Source organism: Pimephales promelas, chromosome 23 (assembly GCF_988280905.1).
Source record: "Pimephales promelas chromosome 23, fPimPro1.hap1.1, whole genome shotgun sequence".
NCBI lineage: Eukaryota > Metazoa > Chordata > Actinopteri > Cypriniformes > Leuciscidae > Pimephales > Pimephales promelas.
The window spans coordinates 18116902-18132390 of record NC_142791.1 but is presented as its reverse complement, the minus strand read 5'-3'; the positions used below and the strand labels follow the sequence as shown (position 1 = coordinate 18132390).

Here is a 15489-nt window from a genome sequence, read left to right as displayed (position 1 = left end):
TTTGTTTGTTTGTTTTTTTAATTTGCCAACCACTGCCAGTATTCCAGATAATTTTGAAAAGCACAAAACCTTCATGGTCCCTAGATTATTTTGTTGTATGAAAATCTGAACATGTAATATACAACACTATCTCACGACCAATTCGTACAAATTCGACGCATGATTAAAAAGTGTCTAATTCGTACTAATTCGTACAACCTCACTCATACTAATCCGTACGATTTGTTTAAACCCACGTGATGGTTAGGTTTAGGGGCGGGGTAAGGGGTAGGTCATTCGTACGAATTCATACGAATAAATATGTACGATTTAGCAAAATCGTATTAATTCGTACGAGTCAGGTCGTATGAATTGTTACAAATTAGCCACTTTTTAATCATTCGTCGAATTCGTACGACTTGGTCGTGAGATCGGGTAAAGAAGGACCCGAAGTTTATTCGGGTTTATCTTTTTAATCACGACTTGAATGAGGGCAAGTTTACAAAAACAAAAAGCTAAATTTTAAACAAAAAGCTGGGAAAATCTATTTTCAAAGACTACAACGTTCATAATCAATGCTTTTATCGCTTGATTCTGCTCCTTTTTTTCCTGTGTTTTTCTCTGGATATTCTGTACTCTTTCAGAAATTGTGTAATAGCGCCACCTACCCTATAACAGTGAAAACACAGAAAGCTGAAAAATGTTGTCAGTGGTGGGGAAAGAGTTAAATGCTCATTGGATGCAAATGTGACAGAGAACAATAAGTTTGTGCCATGTAGTGAATTATGTGATAGCTAGCAGATAGCTACATTAAAGGTGCTCTAAGCGATGTCACACGTTTTTTAGGCCCAAACATTTTTTGTCACAGCAAACATCTCCTCACTATCCGCTGGCTGCCTGTCCCCTAAACACACTGTAAAAAAAAAAAACGCTTTTTATGCAGACAACCCAGGCTCCACGACCACAAATGGCAATAAAAACAAACTGCGGCAACCCGCTCCACGAAACATAAGAAACTGTTCCAGCCAATAACTGACAAGAAGGCCCTAGGGGTGGGGTTTGGGGGGTCAGAGCAGATGAGGAGAGGGAGGGTCTATCTAGCCTCCATTTTGTTTGAAAATACTTGAAGTCTCGTCACCCGACATCACTTAGAGCACCTTTAAGGACCAATCAGTCTGAGTTTCATGACTCAACTACATATCTAGATATCTATACCTTTGTGTGGGTTCTACTCCTCAAACCTAAAGTGTCAGTCAGTTTACCTCCATCTGAAGTAGAGCAGTATTTCTTTATTCTGCAAGCGTGAGTGTTATTTCCTCTTCATCCACTTGAAGGATGAGCCTGCGTGAGGGTGTGTTTGTGTGATAACAGTGGTTAAACAGGCACAACCATCATCATCATCAGCAGCAGCAGCATCTGTGCAGTGTGAGCTTTATCTGCGGTTGCCCACTGAGAACCAGTGAAGAGTCCTTCTGACCTACAATTACATCAAGTATAGACATTACTGTTGTACTTTCTCTTTTGGTGACAGACATCTGTTGGTCTGCTGTTGTGTATCCCTTCTCTAGAGACCACAACCAGAGAAACCTCTTCTGTTCTTTAATTACTTCTATCTTTCCCTTCACATCTAGGGCTAATATGAAGAAGACTTACCACAGTTTTTAGATTGATCTTGGACAACTGCTGAAGGCACCAACATGACTCTGCAGTAAAGACCAACTTTGTATGAATTTCAATGCAAAAACTGGTCAAATTGTCTCTGCTGAAGCCTTCTGAGCTCACGATGGTAATTACACAGGGTAATTAAGTGGGTGAATCAACCAGCATCCAACGCAATGGTTTTCTGCTGATCAACTATGCTTGTGGCTCTTGAGAGACATATCTGACACTTCTCCCAGCCTCTTTCCAGAAAACAGCACTGCATTCATGTTCATTTCCACTCCATACGGATACTCCAGTACCAGTACGGTTTATTATTCTTGGCCTTCACATTTACCTAATGGTAATCTTTGCATCAGTTTAACGTTCCTTTAAGTTGGCTATCAACCAATCAGAGGTGTATCACTGTATTACATGTAAAAACTCGCCAACAGTTAAAACTTGTAGTATCAGAATGGTGATTTCTTAACCAAAGAAAAGTATGCAATGAACCGTCTACATTGTTCAGCTGTATAGAGATAACAAGTAGGCTACTCACTTGAATTTTATAAATATCTGCAATTCCAGTTTCCAGGTTTAGGTATCTAAGGTATTTCTGTATGAAATGCCACAGCCGGTGACTATCAAAATAATCTGATGGACGGATAAAAGTAAAGCAGTGACTTGATGCTGTTTAAATTTTAACAAAATTAAAACACTTGAAACCATGATTGTACTTTTGTAGCAGATTAACAGAACTTTACATGGATTCCCACCACAGATAGTAGCCTAAATACATTTCATTTTAAACCTAATCATCTTCAATATCCAATATACACTGACGAACCAAAACATTGAGAACAATCGCAGGTGAAGCGAATATCGTTGGCCATCTCCTCTTAGGCCACATCCTAAGATCTGAATGCGTGTTGGATACAGGAGAGATGGGCAGGAATAAAGATCGAGCGACTTTGTCCAGGTCCACATTGTTATAGCGACTGGCTCAGAGTATCTTTGAAACTCAAGGCTTGTGCAGTGCTGAGGCTTTACCAACAGTGTCCGAGGAGGATCAAACACATCAGAGATAGTGTGTTGAGTAGTGAAGGTTATCCAGTCCGAACCAAGCCAACAGAAGGTCTACTGTCTGTGGCGCAAGTCACACACAAGTTTAATGATGTTATGGGAGGAATGAATGTGTTACACCCTGAGACCACAGGACACCTTCAGGGTTTTTGTGGAGTACAGGCCTCGGCGGGTCGGACTCGGGGACCAACAACATATTGGACAAGTGGTCACAATGTTTGGGCTCATCAGAATGTGTATAGTAACATATTTGATCTGGGTAAAACGTAACCGCTGTATAAACTCATTGTGAACATTATTGATGAGTAAGCCTTAGGTAGGCCTATGTTTTTTTTTTCTTTTTCAAATTTGTACTGATGAGCCTAATCCTTATTCTAGTTTAACAACCTAAAGAGGTACAAACATAAAAAGAAGCACCTCGAGCAGCATATATTGCCAATAAAAAAATATATAGAATATTATCAACGTCACTCACTCGCTATTAAATAAATTGCTAGTTGTCTACACGCAGACAAAATAATGGCACTTTTGAGTACAAATATTGTGGACGTTTGTCTCCATCTAGTGTCAGAAAAGTGAAGAGGAAGCAGTTCTCTGGACCAGAAGGCTTTTATACAAGGAACTTGTGATTCATATCTACACTACAATTTGCGAAGCTGACATTTTTTAAAGAATAACTTATAAGGCAACGTCTGCTGCCTTGAGTACTAAACATTGACCACATAGGCGGATGAATAACACACACAACACCTGTTCTACACATCTTCTGCAGCCTCATTTCAACACATGAGATGCTCTGGAAACACAGTACTGTTTGTATATATATATATATATATATATATAAAGTTTGCTTCTTTCAGATTTTCTGATTGGTTGCAGACCTATAATCAGAATCTATGAATAAAACTATGAACGTCACAGTCCATGAACAAAAAACACAATGACACACATCTTTCATGTTTTTATTACAGTTGCACAACACCCAGTGTGAAATGACTGTACATTATGAACTGGTATCTGGTTCTTTATTTAATAATCAGAAATTACTCAAAATAAATGTCATAAATCAAAACCATAAATGGCATGTTAGTTTGTTATAATTAATTATAATTTTTTTTACTATTGTTGTAGAGCAGGGGTGTCCAGTCCTGCCTCGTCCTCCTGTGCTCACACACACCTGATGATCCTGAAGACCTTCACAGTGCATCACGTGTGTTTACTGTTACTCACTCTGGGAGCAGGATCAGACACCCCTGGTGAACACATTTTGGAAACACATTGCAATAAGTCCCATTTGTTAACAAAAGTCAACTACATTAGTTAATATCAACTTTTAAAATACTTAAAAAGCATTAATTTCAACATTTACTAATAAATTTTCCATCATCTGTTAATCATTTTTTTGAATGAACAGTCTTTTTAACTAGCATTAACAAAGACGAATAAACTGTAACATTAACAAGATTAATAAATACTGTAACAGCTTTCCATTAACCCACTGTGGTATTGGTAATAGGAGTGAGCAAGTAATTAAGGCACATAAACGTTAACATTAAAGTGACAGCGCATGGTTCGTGGTCAAACTGAACACGGATTGACATAAAAATATAGTAAATAGATGCATTTAATTAAATGAACAAGAAGTAATGCATTGAATACTACGTTTTTTAAGTTTATTGGGTTTAAACTTAATACGTCTGTGAAAGAATGCATTGTAGGCTATCATTTAAAAAAAAAAGTTTTATAAAAGACGCTGTTAATAAAAACAGTGATTTGAAATGAAAAAATAGAGAATAAATGTTTGTGGTACAGACGTAGATCAGTTGCGCACTGTAAACACCGCAGGCGTTAGTAATGGTAAATGGACTCTGCATGAAGCTCTTTTGAAGCTGTTAAATGGGGTCACTATTGGACTCTTAATTGTGATTATTGCTGCTCTGAGATTCCTGATTCCTTATCGACTGATGAATGTTTTATCGTTTGTTTTTTTGAAGAAAAAGCATTAGGCAACTCTTGCCTCGGAAAAAAACAACACTGAAATAGCGACAATTGTGCAGATAAATTACTACCTATGGGCTTAAATTACAACCTGTGGGCAGTTTTTCTAGATCCTTTTGTGAACTTTGTTTACACTTGTATGATGCACAGCAGGTCATCTTAAAAGTGCGTCGGAGCAACCAATCTCTGTATAACGGCAGTTAGAGCCCTCTGCTGGTAGGAAATTGTAAGTTGCAGTTTAGAACATCATGAGCTTTCCAGTCATTATATAGATCAATGGTTAGTGCATGCCATTTCCTGAGCATTGCACCGACTGTTGACACAAAATGTCATGTCCACATTAAAGATTATGTGTGATAATGTTATGAATTACACAACTTTATGGCAAGCCGATTTAGCTTTTATTCATTTCCAGGATATGAATTCTTGATATCAACAATTTAATTGCTGATATCTGTAAATGTATTTTCACTAGTGAAATTTCAGGCTGCCATTCAAAATAAACTGTTGATATCAATAAATTTATTTTTTACTATTTTTGATATCAATAATTACATTGTTACTAGTAAAAATGCGAATTCCTGATATCAATAATTCAATTGTCACTAGTTGAAATGTCTATTCTTGATGTCAACAATTCAATTGGTACTAGTAAAAATATAATTTTTGATCAGTATTATTTCAGATATCTAAAATGGCTTTCTTGCTAGTAACAATCACATTTATGGTATAAGAAATTAACATTGTCACTAGTAAAAATTGATTTATTGATATCAAAAATGATCATTGTTACTAGTAGCTATTAAATTGTGGATATATCAAGAATAGACATTTCAACTAGTAACAGTTGAATTCTTGCTATCAAAAATAAAGGTTTTTACTAGTAATAATTGTATTTCTGAAATGTGCAATTGTAATTTCAACTAGAAAGAAATCAATTCTTAAAATCAACAAATGGTTTTGAATGGCAGCCTATGGTGACATTTGACTAGTGAAAATACAATTGTTGATATCAAGAATTCATATCCTGGAAATGAATAAAAGTTCAAACGGCTTGCCATACAACTTTCCACATGAAAATAGCCCTATAAATTACACATTACCTTGAAGTCCTTTCACGTCATGAAATGCAGCCCACATTTTTACTATCAACATTCAGGACGGAAAACTTCTCTCCAGAACTGTGTGACGGTGAAGTTTCTGTTCCTGCGTAACATCAGTCCAAGCGCTCTCGCTTCTCTCTTGGACTGCTCATAACTGGACATCCACATCTGCCGAAGAGGAGAGCTTGAGCTCTCTGCAAAGTCAAACAGTTGTGGAGATGGGCACTTGAGGTGGCTCTCTTCAGCCCGCCAGACTTTAGACGGCAGCTTCTGTCATCGACCGGATAAAAGACAACCAGTTAACAATAGCAAAACATTTTGACTTAAGTTAAATCAACTCAACAACCTAACTCAACTTAAGTTAAATCAACTTAAATTTAAATCAACTCAACTGTTTAACTCAACAATTTATCTTAACTTAAAGGGTTAGTTCACCCAAAAATGAAAATTAAGTCATTAATTACTCACCCCCATGCTGTACCAACCCCGTAAGACCTTCGTTCATCTTCGGAACACAAATGAAGATATTTTTGATTAAATTTGAGAGCTGTCTCACTACCACATTGGCTGCCTAAGGGACTGGCTCTTGACGGCCCAGAAAGTCAATGAAGAAAATGTTTAAATATTCCATGTGACTACAGTGGCTCAACTATATGTTTATCAAGCGACGCGAATACTTTTTGTGCGAAAAAACAAACAAAAATAACGACTTTATTCGACTATTCCTTTTCTTCCTTGTTGGCCTGAAACGAGACTTCCTTAGATTTCCACGACGCATGCGCGAGAACTGAACTGAAGTAGTTGAAGGAGATCGCAATTCTCACGCATGCGTCGTGGAAATCTAAGAAGTCTCGTTTCAGGCCAACAAGGAAGAAAAGGAATAGTAGAATAAAGTCGTTATTTTTGTTTGTTTTTTCACACAAAAAGTATTCTCGTCGCTTGATAAACATATAGTTGAGCCACTGTAGTCACTTGAGATATTTAAACATTTTCTTCATTGACTTTCTGGGCCGTCAAGAGCCAGTCCCTTAGGAGCCAATGTGGTAGTTATACAGCTCTCAAATTTAATCAAAAATATCTTCATTTGTGTTCCGAAGATGAACGAAGGTCTTACGGGGTTGGTACAGCATGGGGGTGAGTAATTAATGACTTAATTTTCATTTTTGGGTGAACTAACCCTTTAACTCATCTGGACATATCCTATCAGAAACATCAAGTCATTACCTTTTCCTGCCTGTGGATATTCTCCCAGACCCGGTTGCACACCATGCACTCGAAGACGTCGATGAAGTTATCCTGACCGATATCCTGAACACCCCATGGACGTTCCTTCAGTTCTGTCACCAGATTCACATTTGAGATTTCACGCTTGTGCTTCCACTCCAGGAACTTGAGATATTCCCAGTCATTCTTGTCCAGCCTCTTTAGATACAGAGCGAGCTTCTCCGGCGGGTCGTCGGGATGGACCACGACCGCGCTCCTGTTATCCGGCAGCCACATGTGTACGTTGGGTGCTCCATAATACACTGGCACAACACCTAGCTTGAGCGGCCTCCACAGTTTCTCAGTGATATAGTCCTCACAGATGGCGTTCTCAAAGGCCAGGACGAACTTGTACTGGGCGAGGATCTGGTAGAAATCCTGAGCCTCCATTGCAGTGGAGTCTCTCAGATGGGGCGGCAGGTCTTTATTATGTAGACACTGCCCGTACGAGTCCACTTGAATGTGCTGCATCAGCTCTTGAACGTAGACATCTCTATCGGACGGCGGGTGGCAGTCAGACTGGACGTACACCACAGGTGCCAGGGTTTTCCTCAGCTGGTTTTTGTAGGCCAGAGGGAGCAGATGTGTGTGTGCGGTGAGCTCGCGGATGCCCTCCAGGTGTTGTGTGGTGAGGGGCAGGTGAGCGTGCCGGCTGAAACTCGCTGTGTGGTTGAACAGGGTAATGAGCGGCTCGTGGAAAAGCTTGTAGTTATTCTTGGGTGACTCCTCGTGAAACAGCGCCCACTGGTGCTGCTCGTGTCTCGGAAGAGGGAGGCTTTCAACGCTGAAATCGGTACCTGATGAAAGAAAACAAGTAGAAACAAAGGGGTGAGTTAAGTACTAGGTCTGTAAACACTATTTGTGCAATTATGTTGAATGCTATTGGTCCTTTGGTTTATGATAAAAACTGAAAATAATATTAAGATTTAATAAATAAACATGGGATTCCCAGTAAACAAATTTAGGTTCTGGGAACGTTAGTTCCCAAAACGTTCCTAGAACTTTCCTTTAAGGTTAAGGGAACGTTCCCGGAACATTCTCCTTACGTTATAAAAATGGAACCTAAAAATAACCTACATGGAACGTTCCTATAATGTTTTTATTTGGTTCCCAAAAAAATAACCTCATGGGACCATTCGGGAACGTTCTGTGTTTGCTGGGTTGCTGTTCTAGGTGGATGAGCTTTTAGTAATGTGATCTCACATGAGATCCACCAAAAGCAAACCACAACATTCATGATAAAGGAGCTCCAAAAGTATATAAACAGCATAAATAAAGCAAACCACTATACAAATAAGAACCAACAAGGGACTGAACTAAACAGGGGTATACAAACATAAACACACACACAAAAGACTAAATGAGTCAATAGGGACAATAGGGACTCAGCAACAGCTGCAGATAGAATGGCAACGACAGCCGGAAGTAAACGATTAACTGCCGTAGCTAAAGAGCGCAAAAATCACTAAGCAACAGTAAAGTGGACGGCATAGGGGATAATTTAATCATCAGACAAAATCCAAAAAAGAAAGTGATTTTAAAAAGTAAGAGAAGGGCTGATTTTGGCACTTAATGATATACAGAAACAATTACAATGCCACATAACCTAAAACATAACATTAACTGTCTAAATCTGTCACGTAGTAACGACTACGGGAAATCAGCTGTTCTCCCGTAGTAGACGGTTATTTAGAACATCATGAAGTAGCAGTTAATGTCGCGCATGCACAATAGAACACCAGAATGCCGTTGCCGTTCCACAACATAGACATATACACTAGACCTCACCTTGGCTACGGCAGTTCATTGGAATTGCATGAGCATCAATGTAGTAGACACAGGTCTAACATAAATTAAAAAATCACCATAAATCATCATGAATGCGATTTTTCTTGTTTTTTTGGTTTGTTCCAACGGTCAGACATGTATTTATCATTGATTCCAGAAAGAATTTTTTTTTTTAAACATTCTTCCTAGTTCAGATTTCTTTCTTGAACATCATACGCTGCACAAAAGTCCGCCACCATCAATGAATTCGAAGTAAAGGCAGAGATAGCAGCGTTACCTAGCTACTTCCTATGACAAGACCCCTGTTCCAAGATGGCGGCGGTTTTGACGCATGCTTAGAACCCCAAGGTGAAGTCTAGTGTATGTCTATGGTTCCACAAGAGGCTGTAGCTTAAAGTCCCTCCTAAACGATGAAAAGGTGAACACAATGGGTTGCCATGGAAACACATAACACATAAGAAAAACTAGAGAAAACTAGACACATGAACAAGGAGAACTAAAACAAAAGCGAAACAGAGGCTGTCCGAAATCGCGTCCTTTTAATTAATTACTTTAATTAATTACTTTACTACGCCCTATTAGTAATTACTTTGCTAAAATGTAAAATTTTATATTCTGTGTAGTATAATTTCAATCCAATTCACATTTATTTGTATAGCGCTTTTCACAATACATAGTTTCAAAGCAGTTTTACAGAAAATGCATGTTTCTACATTACAATTTGGCTTATTATTTTGGTTGTAAGGTCATGAGATGCATTTTGCTTGTTTAAGCAATTAGAAAAGATATAGAAATACCAGGATTCCTATTTAAAGGAAATAAACACAAAATATGTCTATATGCGGATGATATTCTTATGACAATCTCCGACTCAGTCTCAGAGATTGGTACTCAGGATACAGATTAAATTTAGACAAAACTCAAACCCTCTCTTTTAATTATTATTAATCACAGGAGAACATCCGAACAAAACAAATAATATTAAATATTCAGACGTTATGTGACAAAAATGTATCCGTATCCTTAACAAATCCATAACGAAAGACCTAAAAGTAGATTTGGACAGATGAATGGCTGCCCTTAATCAGCTGTATAATCCAATTGAAATAATAAGAATGAAAGTTTCCACGTGATTACAGTTTCTATTCCAATCACGGCCTGTAGAGATTCCTGCATGATCTCTATTCGTATGGCAAAATCAGAAGCCTAGGGTCAGACTTAAAACACTACAATTATCACAGGAGCGAGGAGGACTGTCTCTTCCATGTTTGCAGGATTATTACACACCAGCACCAGTTAAAATATCCAGTTTGTTGGTGTAATGATGAGTATGAACCGGACATTCCCCTCCCCTCCTTATTAGGGGATAAAGCCACTAAGATTAAGCACTCTAATTAAGCCATTGAATGATGGTTCCTCTCAATACTCGGTTTAAGGAATGTAAAAATGTTGAGCTCGAGAAACAAACACGTTTGTCAAGATTATGGTTAAGAAGGGTTCGCCTATGACAAAGATGTTAAACCTGCACAGCTGGATTCAAGGTTTAAACAATAGACCCAAACCCTATACCTTACAATCTCATCCAATACGAAACATTAAAACAGGACCAATCAAAATCAAGGACTGGAACTAACCGTTTAATAAACTGAAATAACATTGATATTTGGAATCGAGATGGAGTAAAGCTTCGGTACTGTGTATTTAGGAAACACACCAACTGATCTTAATACTCAAGGCAAGTACCTATACCTAAAGAACTATTGGTTGCTAGTAAGAAAGCAATAACTAGGAAATGGCTGAATGACAATCCACAAATAAAATAAAGTGGATACTGCTGTAAAAGATATGAATGATATATAAAATCTGACCTTCTCTAAGATTAAACAAGGATGCATTTTACAAGTACTTGTCAAAATTTGTAGGAGTATTGATGGAACACTGGGAGATACTGTAAATGAACTGCAATGTGTTTTATCATTATTATTACTGATAATCTCTTCCTATTTTTCAGTGTGTGAAATATTTGTCTAATGAAAATATTCTGTATTGAATGATTTATGAGGGGACCTTGAACCTTTTATGGACCTGAAATCACCATTACCAAATGTCTGTCTGTCTGTCTCTCGGGACTATTGGGAGAGTAACCCCTGTTATGAGGTTACCTGTATATGAGCAACATAACTGTTTGTGATACCCCCAGTACCCTCTCTGTTCTGTTCTACGCAGAAGCGACAAAAAAATGTTGTATTACACATTTTTAAAACCAGACAAGTAAATTGTTGAGGGTTGATATGTAAAGGACTACACACCTGCGCACATATACACTCACCTAAAGGATTATTAGGAACACCTGGTCAATTTCTCATTAATGCAATTATCTAATCAATCAATCATATAGCAGTTGCTTCAATGCATTTAGGGGTGTGGTGCTGGTCAAGACAATCTCCTGAACTCTAAACTGAATGTCAGAATGGGAAAGAAAGGTGATTTCAGCAATTTTGAGCGTGGCATGGTTGTTGGTGCCAGACGGGGCCGGTCTGAGTATTTCACAATCTGATCAGTTACTGGGATTTTCAGACACAACCATTTCTAGGGTTTACAAAGAATGGTGTGAAAAGGGAAAAACATCCAGTATGCGGCAGTCCTGTGGGCAAAAATGCCTTGTTGATGCGAGAGGTCAGAGGAGAATGGGCCGACTGATTCAAGCTGATAGTAGAGCAACTTTGACTGAAATAACCACTCGTTACAACCGAGGTATGCAGCAAAGCATTTGTGAAGCCACAACACGCACAACCTTGAGGCGGATGGGCTACAATAGCAGAAGACCCCACCGGGTACCAATTCACCAATATCGGCTGATATTAGATATTTAATTGCGCATGCTTATTTGACCCATTTTTAGATGTAAATTACCTTTGATGTCATCTAACAATCACCTAAAAGTTAATCACTAATATTTTAATTACACTGTTAATTTAAAACAATTGATACTAGTTTATAGCATTTCACTTAGACAATTTTAATATCAGCTTGTTGGTATTGGATCGAATTATAATATTGGTGCATCCTTCCTCAATATATGAAGAGTTCAGATGCAAAAGCCTCTAAATGCCATTTGAAATTTTCTTCTTTAATGATGATTTTTATCAAACTTGTATATTTAAGTTCAGTAATTTCACTTAAATAACAATTAATAGGTAATCTTCATTGCCATTTAAGTGAAATCACTGAACTTTAATATACAAGCTTGATAAAAAATTATCATTCTAGAAGAAAATTTCAAATGGCACTTAGAGGCTTTTGCATCTGAACTCTTCATATATACAAATAAAAATGAATGAGGGAATAAAATGAATGTTTACACCACCAAACTCACCATAGAAAAGAAAAGCTTTTGTTTGTGGATGTGAATGATAGGACCTATTAACAGTGAAGAAGCATTTGTTGTGGCCACACTGTCCGAGGCGTCCCAGCTCTCCCGTCAGAGGAGACCACCACACGACCACAGGGTACGGGCCCTCAGCGGCCTGTTCCGGGACCTGCCGTCTGCTGTGGGCCTGCTCAAACCGGGCCAGCTCCTCAACAACCTGCAGAAAGAGAGTACAGGGACACTGAGACTACGCCACACACATGAGGAGGACAAGCACATCTCACACTGTCTGCAGACACACACTTCTTCTACAAGCTGTTTTAGAGAAGTGGAGAAAACTCCTATATGAGAAATGCAATGCATCTAATAGTGAAAACATCAACCAATAATGAGCTGTTACTTATTTCAATATGTCAGGTTGCAAGGATGGAAAATGGGAGATTTTAGTAAAAGGAAATACCAGGGATGAGGAAAAGGATAGAGAGTTATCCAGGTGTTAGTGAGAGACTTGAGCAGATCCCGAAAGCAACCTGTGAACAAGAGACACTTTAAAGCGAGCACATTATGGTTGTGTTCTGCATGGCCGTGTATCAAACCCCAGTGAGCTGCTACGAGTAGGGGCGTTCACGCCACGGAATCGAGCGCGTGCACGGAGGTGAGACGCTTACTAAGTTTAGAGACACAGGCTCTCGCCATAAAACAACATGGTTAGGTGTGCAAATCTTTGCCGGCTTTTTGAAGCTTCAGATAAAAGATAAAGGTAATATTGTACCTGAAATGTCATGATTAAAAACACAAACGCACACGCGCAGAGACAAAAAGCACAAAGTTTTTTAACAGAGATTCGCCACATGACAAATACGTGGTCCGTGAGCGTAACATTAAAAAGTTACTACTTCCAGCTTATTTCTTTGAATTCTATGTGTTTTTCTTCTTCTTTCAAATTGGCCTATCTGCATATTTTTTATTTCTGTAAATATATTGATCCTATAGCGGCTGTCCGACGAGCATCTTTCCGTATTTCATCGTCACTTCCGTTATGCGCCCCTTTAAACTACAGAGAGGAAGTTACAGCCCACTGTCTATGGTTACAGCCCGGGGTGTTACCATTAAAACACATGCTTTGAGCATAGGCTTTGAGGCGAGTGGTGCTGAAAGTTTCAGGTTTTATTTCGTCCTTGGTTTTACTATTTGCTCTGTGTGACATTATTGTCTAGAAAATATTGCGCACAACATTTAATTGCCTATAAATATTTGTATCAATTATATCAATATAGAAATTATGAATTATAAAAATAATTATTTACTCATGGAAGCTGCGGATGCCCTCCTGGAGATACGCTGAGGTGTATACAGATTTATGGTTCAACATAATCATTCAACATGCATCATGCGAAATATGAAGCTCCATCACAGTCTGTGCATTTGACCATGTGCTGTTCTTGTGAATGCAATGTAATATAGCCTACATTCACTCATATAGCCTACCTAATCTTCAAGCGAAGATTGAACAAGCAGAGCAGATCACGAATCACTAAAAACTTTTGTGCTAAAATGTATTATTCTAGATTTACGAAAAGATTTAGGAACAACTGAAACCACACGTAGCCAAAGCACTTTCTTAATAATTATATTATATCATATTAAATTAGTCTATTTTATAGTATATTAGCCTATACTAATCTACACTCACCTAAAGGATTATTAGGAACACCATACTAATACTGTGTTTGACCCCCTTTCACCTTCAGAACTGCCTAATTCTACGTGGCATTGATTCAACAAGGTGCTGAAAGCATTCTTTAGAAATGTTGGCCCATATTACTTGGATAGCATCTTGATGGAGATTTGTGAGATGCACATCCAGGGCATGAAGCTCCCGTTCCACCACATCCCAAAAATGCTCTATTGGGTTGAGATCTGGTGACTGTGGGGGCCATTTTAGTTCAGTGAACTCATTGTCATGTTCAAGAAACCAATTTGAAATGATTCGAGCTTTGTGAGATGGTGCATTATCCTGCTGGTAGTAGCCATCAGAAGATGGGTTCATGGTGGCCATAAAGGGATGGACATGGTCAGAAACAATGCTCAGGTAGGCTGTGGCATTTAAACAATGCCCAGTTGGCACTAAGGAGCCTAAAGTGTGCACAGAAAACATGCCCCACACCATTACACCACCACCAGCCTGCACAGTGGTAACAAGTGTTCATGTTCTTATTCTGTTTATTCTGAATGATATAAACAGAATTAATTCTGACTCTACCATCTGAATGTCTCAACAGAATTCGAGACTCCAGACCAGGCAACATTTTTCCTGTCTTCAACTGTCCAATTTTAGTGAGCTCCTGCAAATTGTAGCCTCTTTTTCCTATATTTGTAATGGAGATGAGTGGTACCCGGTGGGGTCTTCTGCTGTTGTAGCCCATCCGCCTCAAGGTTGTGCGTGTTTTGGCTTCACAAATGCTTTGCTGCATACCTCTGTTGTAATGAGTGGTTATTTCAGTCAAAGTTGTGAGTGAAAATCCCAGTAACTGAGCAGATTGTGAAATTCTCAGACCGAACTGTCTGGCACCAACAACCATGCCACGCTCAAAATTGCTTAAATCTTCTTTCTTTCCCATTCTTACATTCAGTTTGGAGTTCAGGAGATTGTCTTGACCAGCACCACAGCCCTAAATGCAAAAGGCTGTGCAGAAACCCTTATATGGAGATGCTGATGTCGAACCTGCGGGCTCGGCTTGAAGTGTTCAACCCTCAAGCTGTCACCTTCTCCGCCAGTGTTGGTCAAGTTACTTGGAAATAGTAATTAGTTACTGATTACTGATTACTTCTCCAAGAAAGTAATCCAATTACTTTACTGATTACTTATTTTCAAAAGTAATTAGTTACTTTACTAGTTACTTTACTAAGTTACTTTTCAAAAACATAATGCACAACCTGAATACGCTAAAGCATAGACCTTTTAGCCTAATTCTATTCTTTCTGCATATTCCATCATCTAAAATGTAATCAAATTAAACATTCTCTTTTTTAAACTTGTTTTATTTGTTTCAATATTTTAACTTTATGCACATTGCATCAAGCAAAAATTAAATTAATGCAACAGTCTCAGACTAGAAGAAAATTGTTGAACCTTTAAACCTATATTTTCTGCACATTCCACCATTTTAATGAAAAAGACAGCCCCTCTTCTGTTAATATAAATTTCTACATATTCCAGCATATAAAATAAATATATTTTGTAAAATCCTTCATTTGAATAGATGT

At 38.3% G+C, this 15489-nt stretch overlaps 1 protein-coding gene across 4 annotated transcripts; it reads right to left on the bottom strand.

Annotated features, from left to right (window-relative positions):
• Positions 1 to 3648: 3648 nt before the first annotated feature.
• Positions 3649 to 13258, bottom strand: pofut3 (protein O-fucosyltransferase 3). Of its 4 annotated transcripts, none has more exons than XM_089126357.1 (5): positions 12995 to 13258; positions 12229 to 12439; positions 7026 to 7861; positions 5802 to 6071; positions 3649 to 5011 (listed from the first exon to the last, which is right to left on the bottom strand). In XM_089126357.1, exons 1-4 carry the CDS (start codon positions 13073 to 13075, stop codon positions 5847 to 5849), a joined length of 1353 nt encoding a protein of 450 aa, XP_088982483.1. In that variant the 5' UTR covers positions 13076 to 13258; the 3' UTR covers positions 3649 to 5011; positions 5802 to 5846. The 4 variants fall into 4 exon arrangements, with proteins under 4 accessions (XP_088982483.1, XP_039534179.2, XP_088982482.1 ...); XM_039678245.2 differs by having other exon boundaries at positions 3649 to 3953; XM_089126356.1 differs by having other exon boundaries at positions 3649 to 6071.
• Positions 13259 to 15489: the final 2231 nt, after the last annotated feature.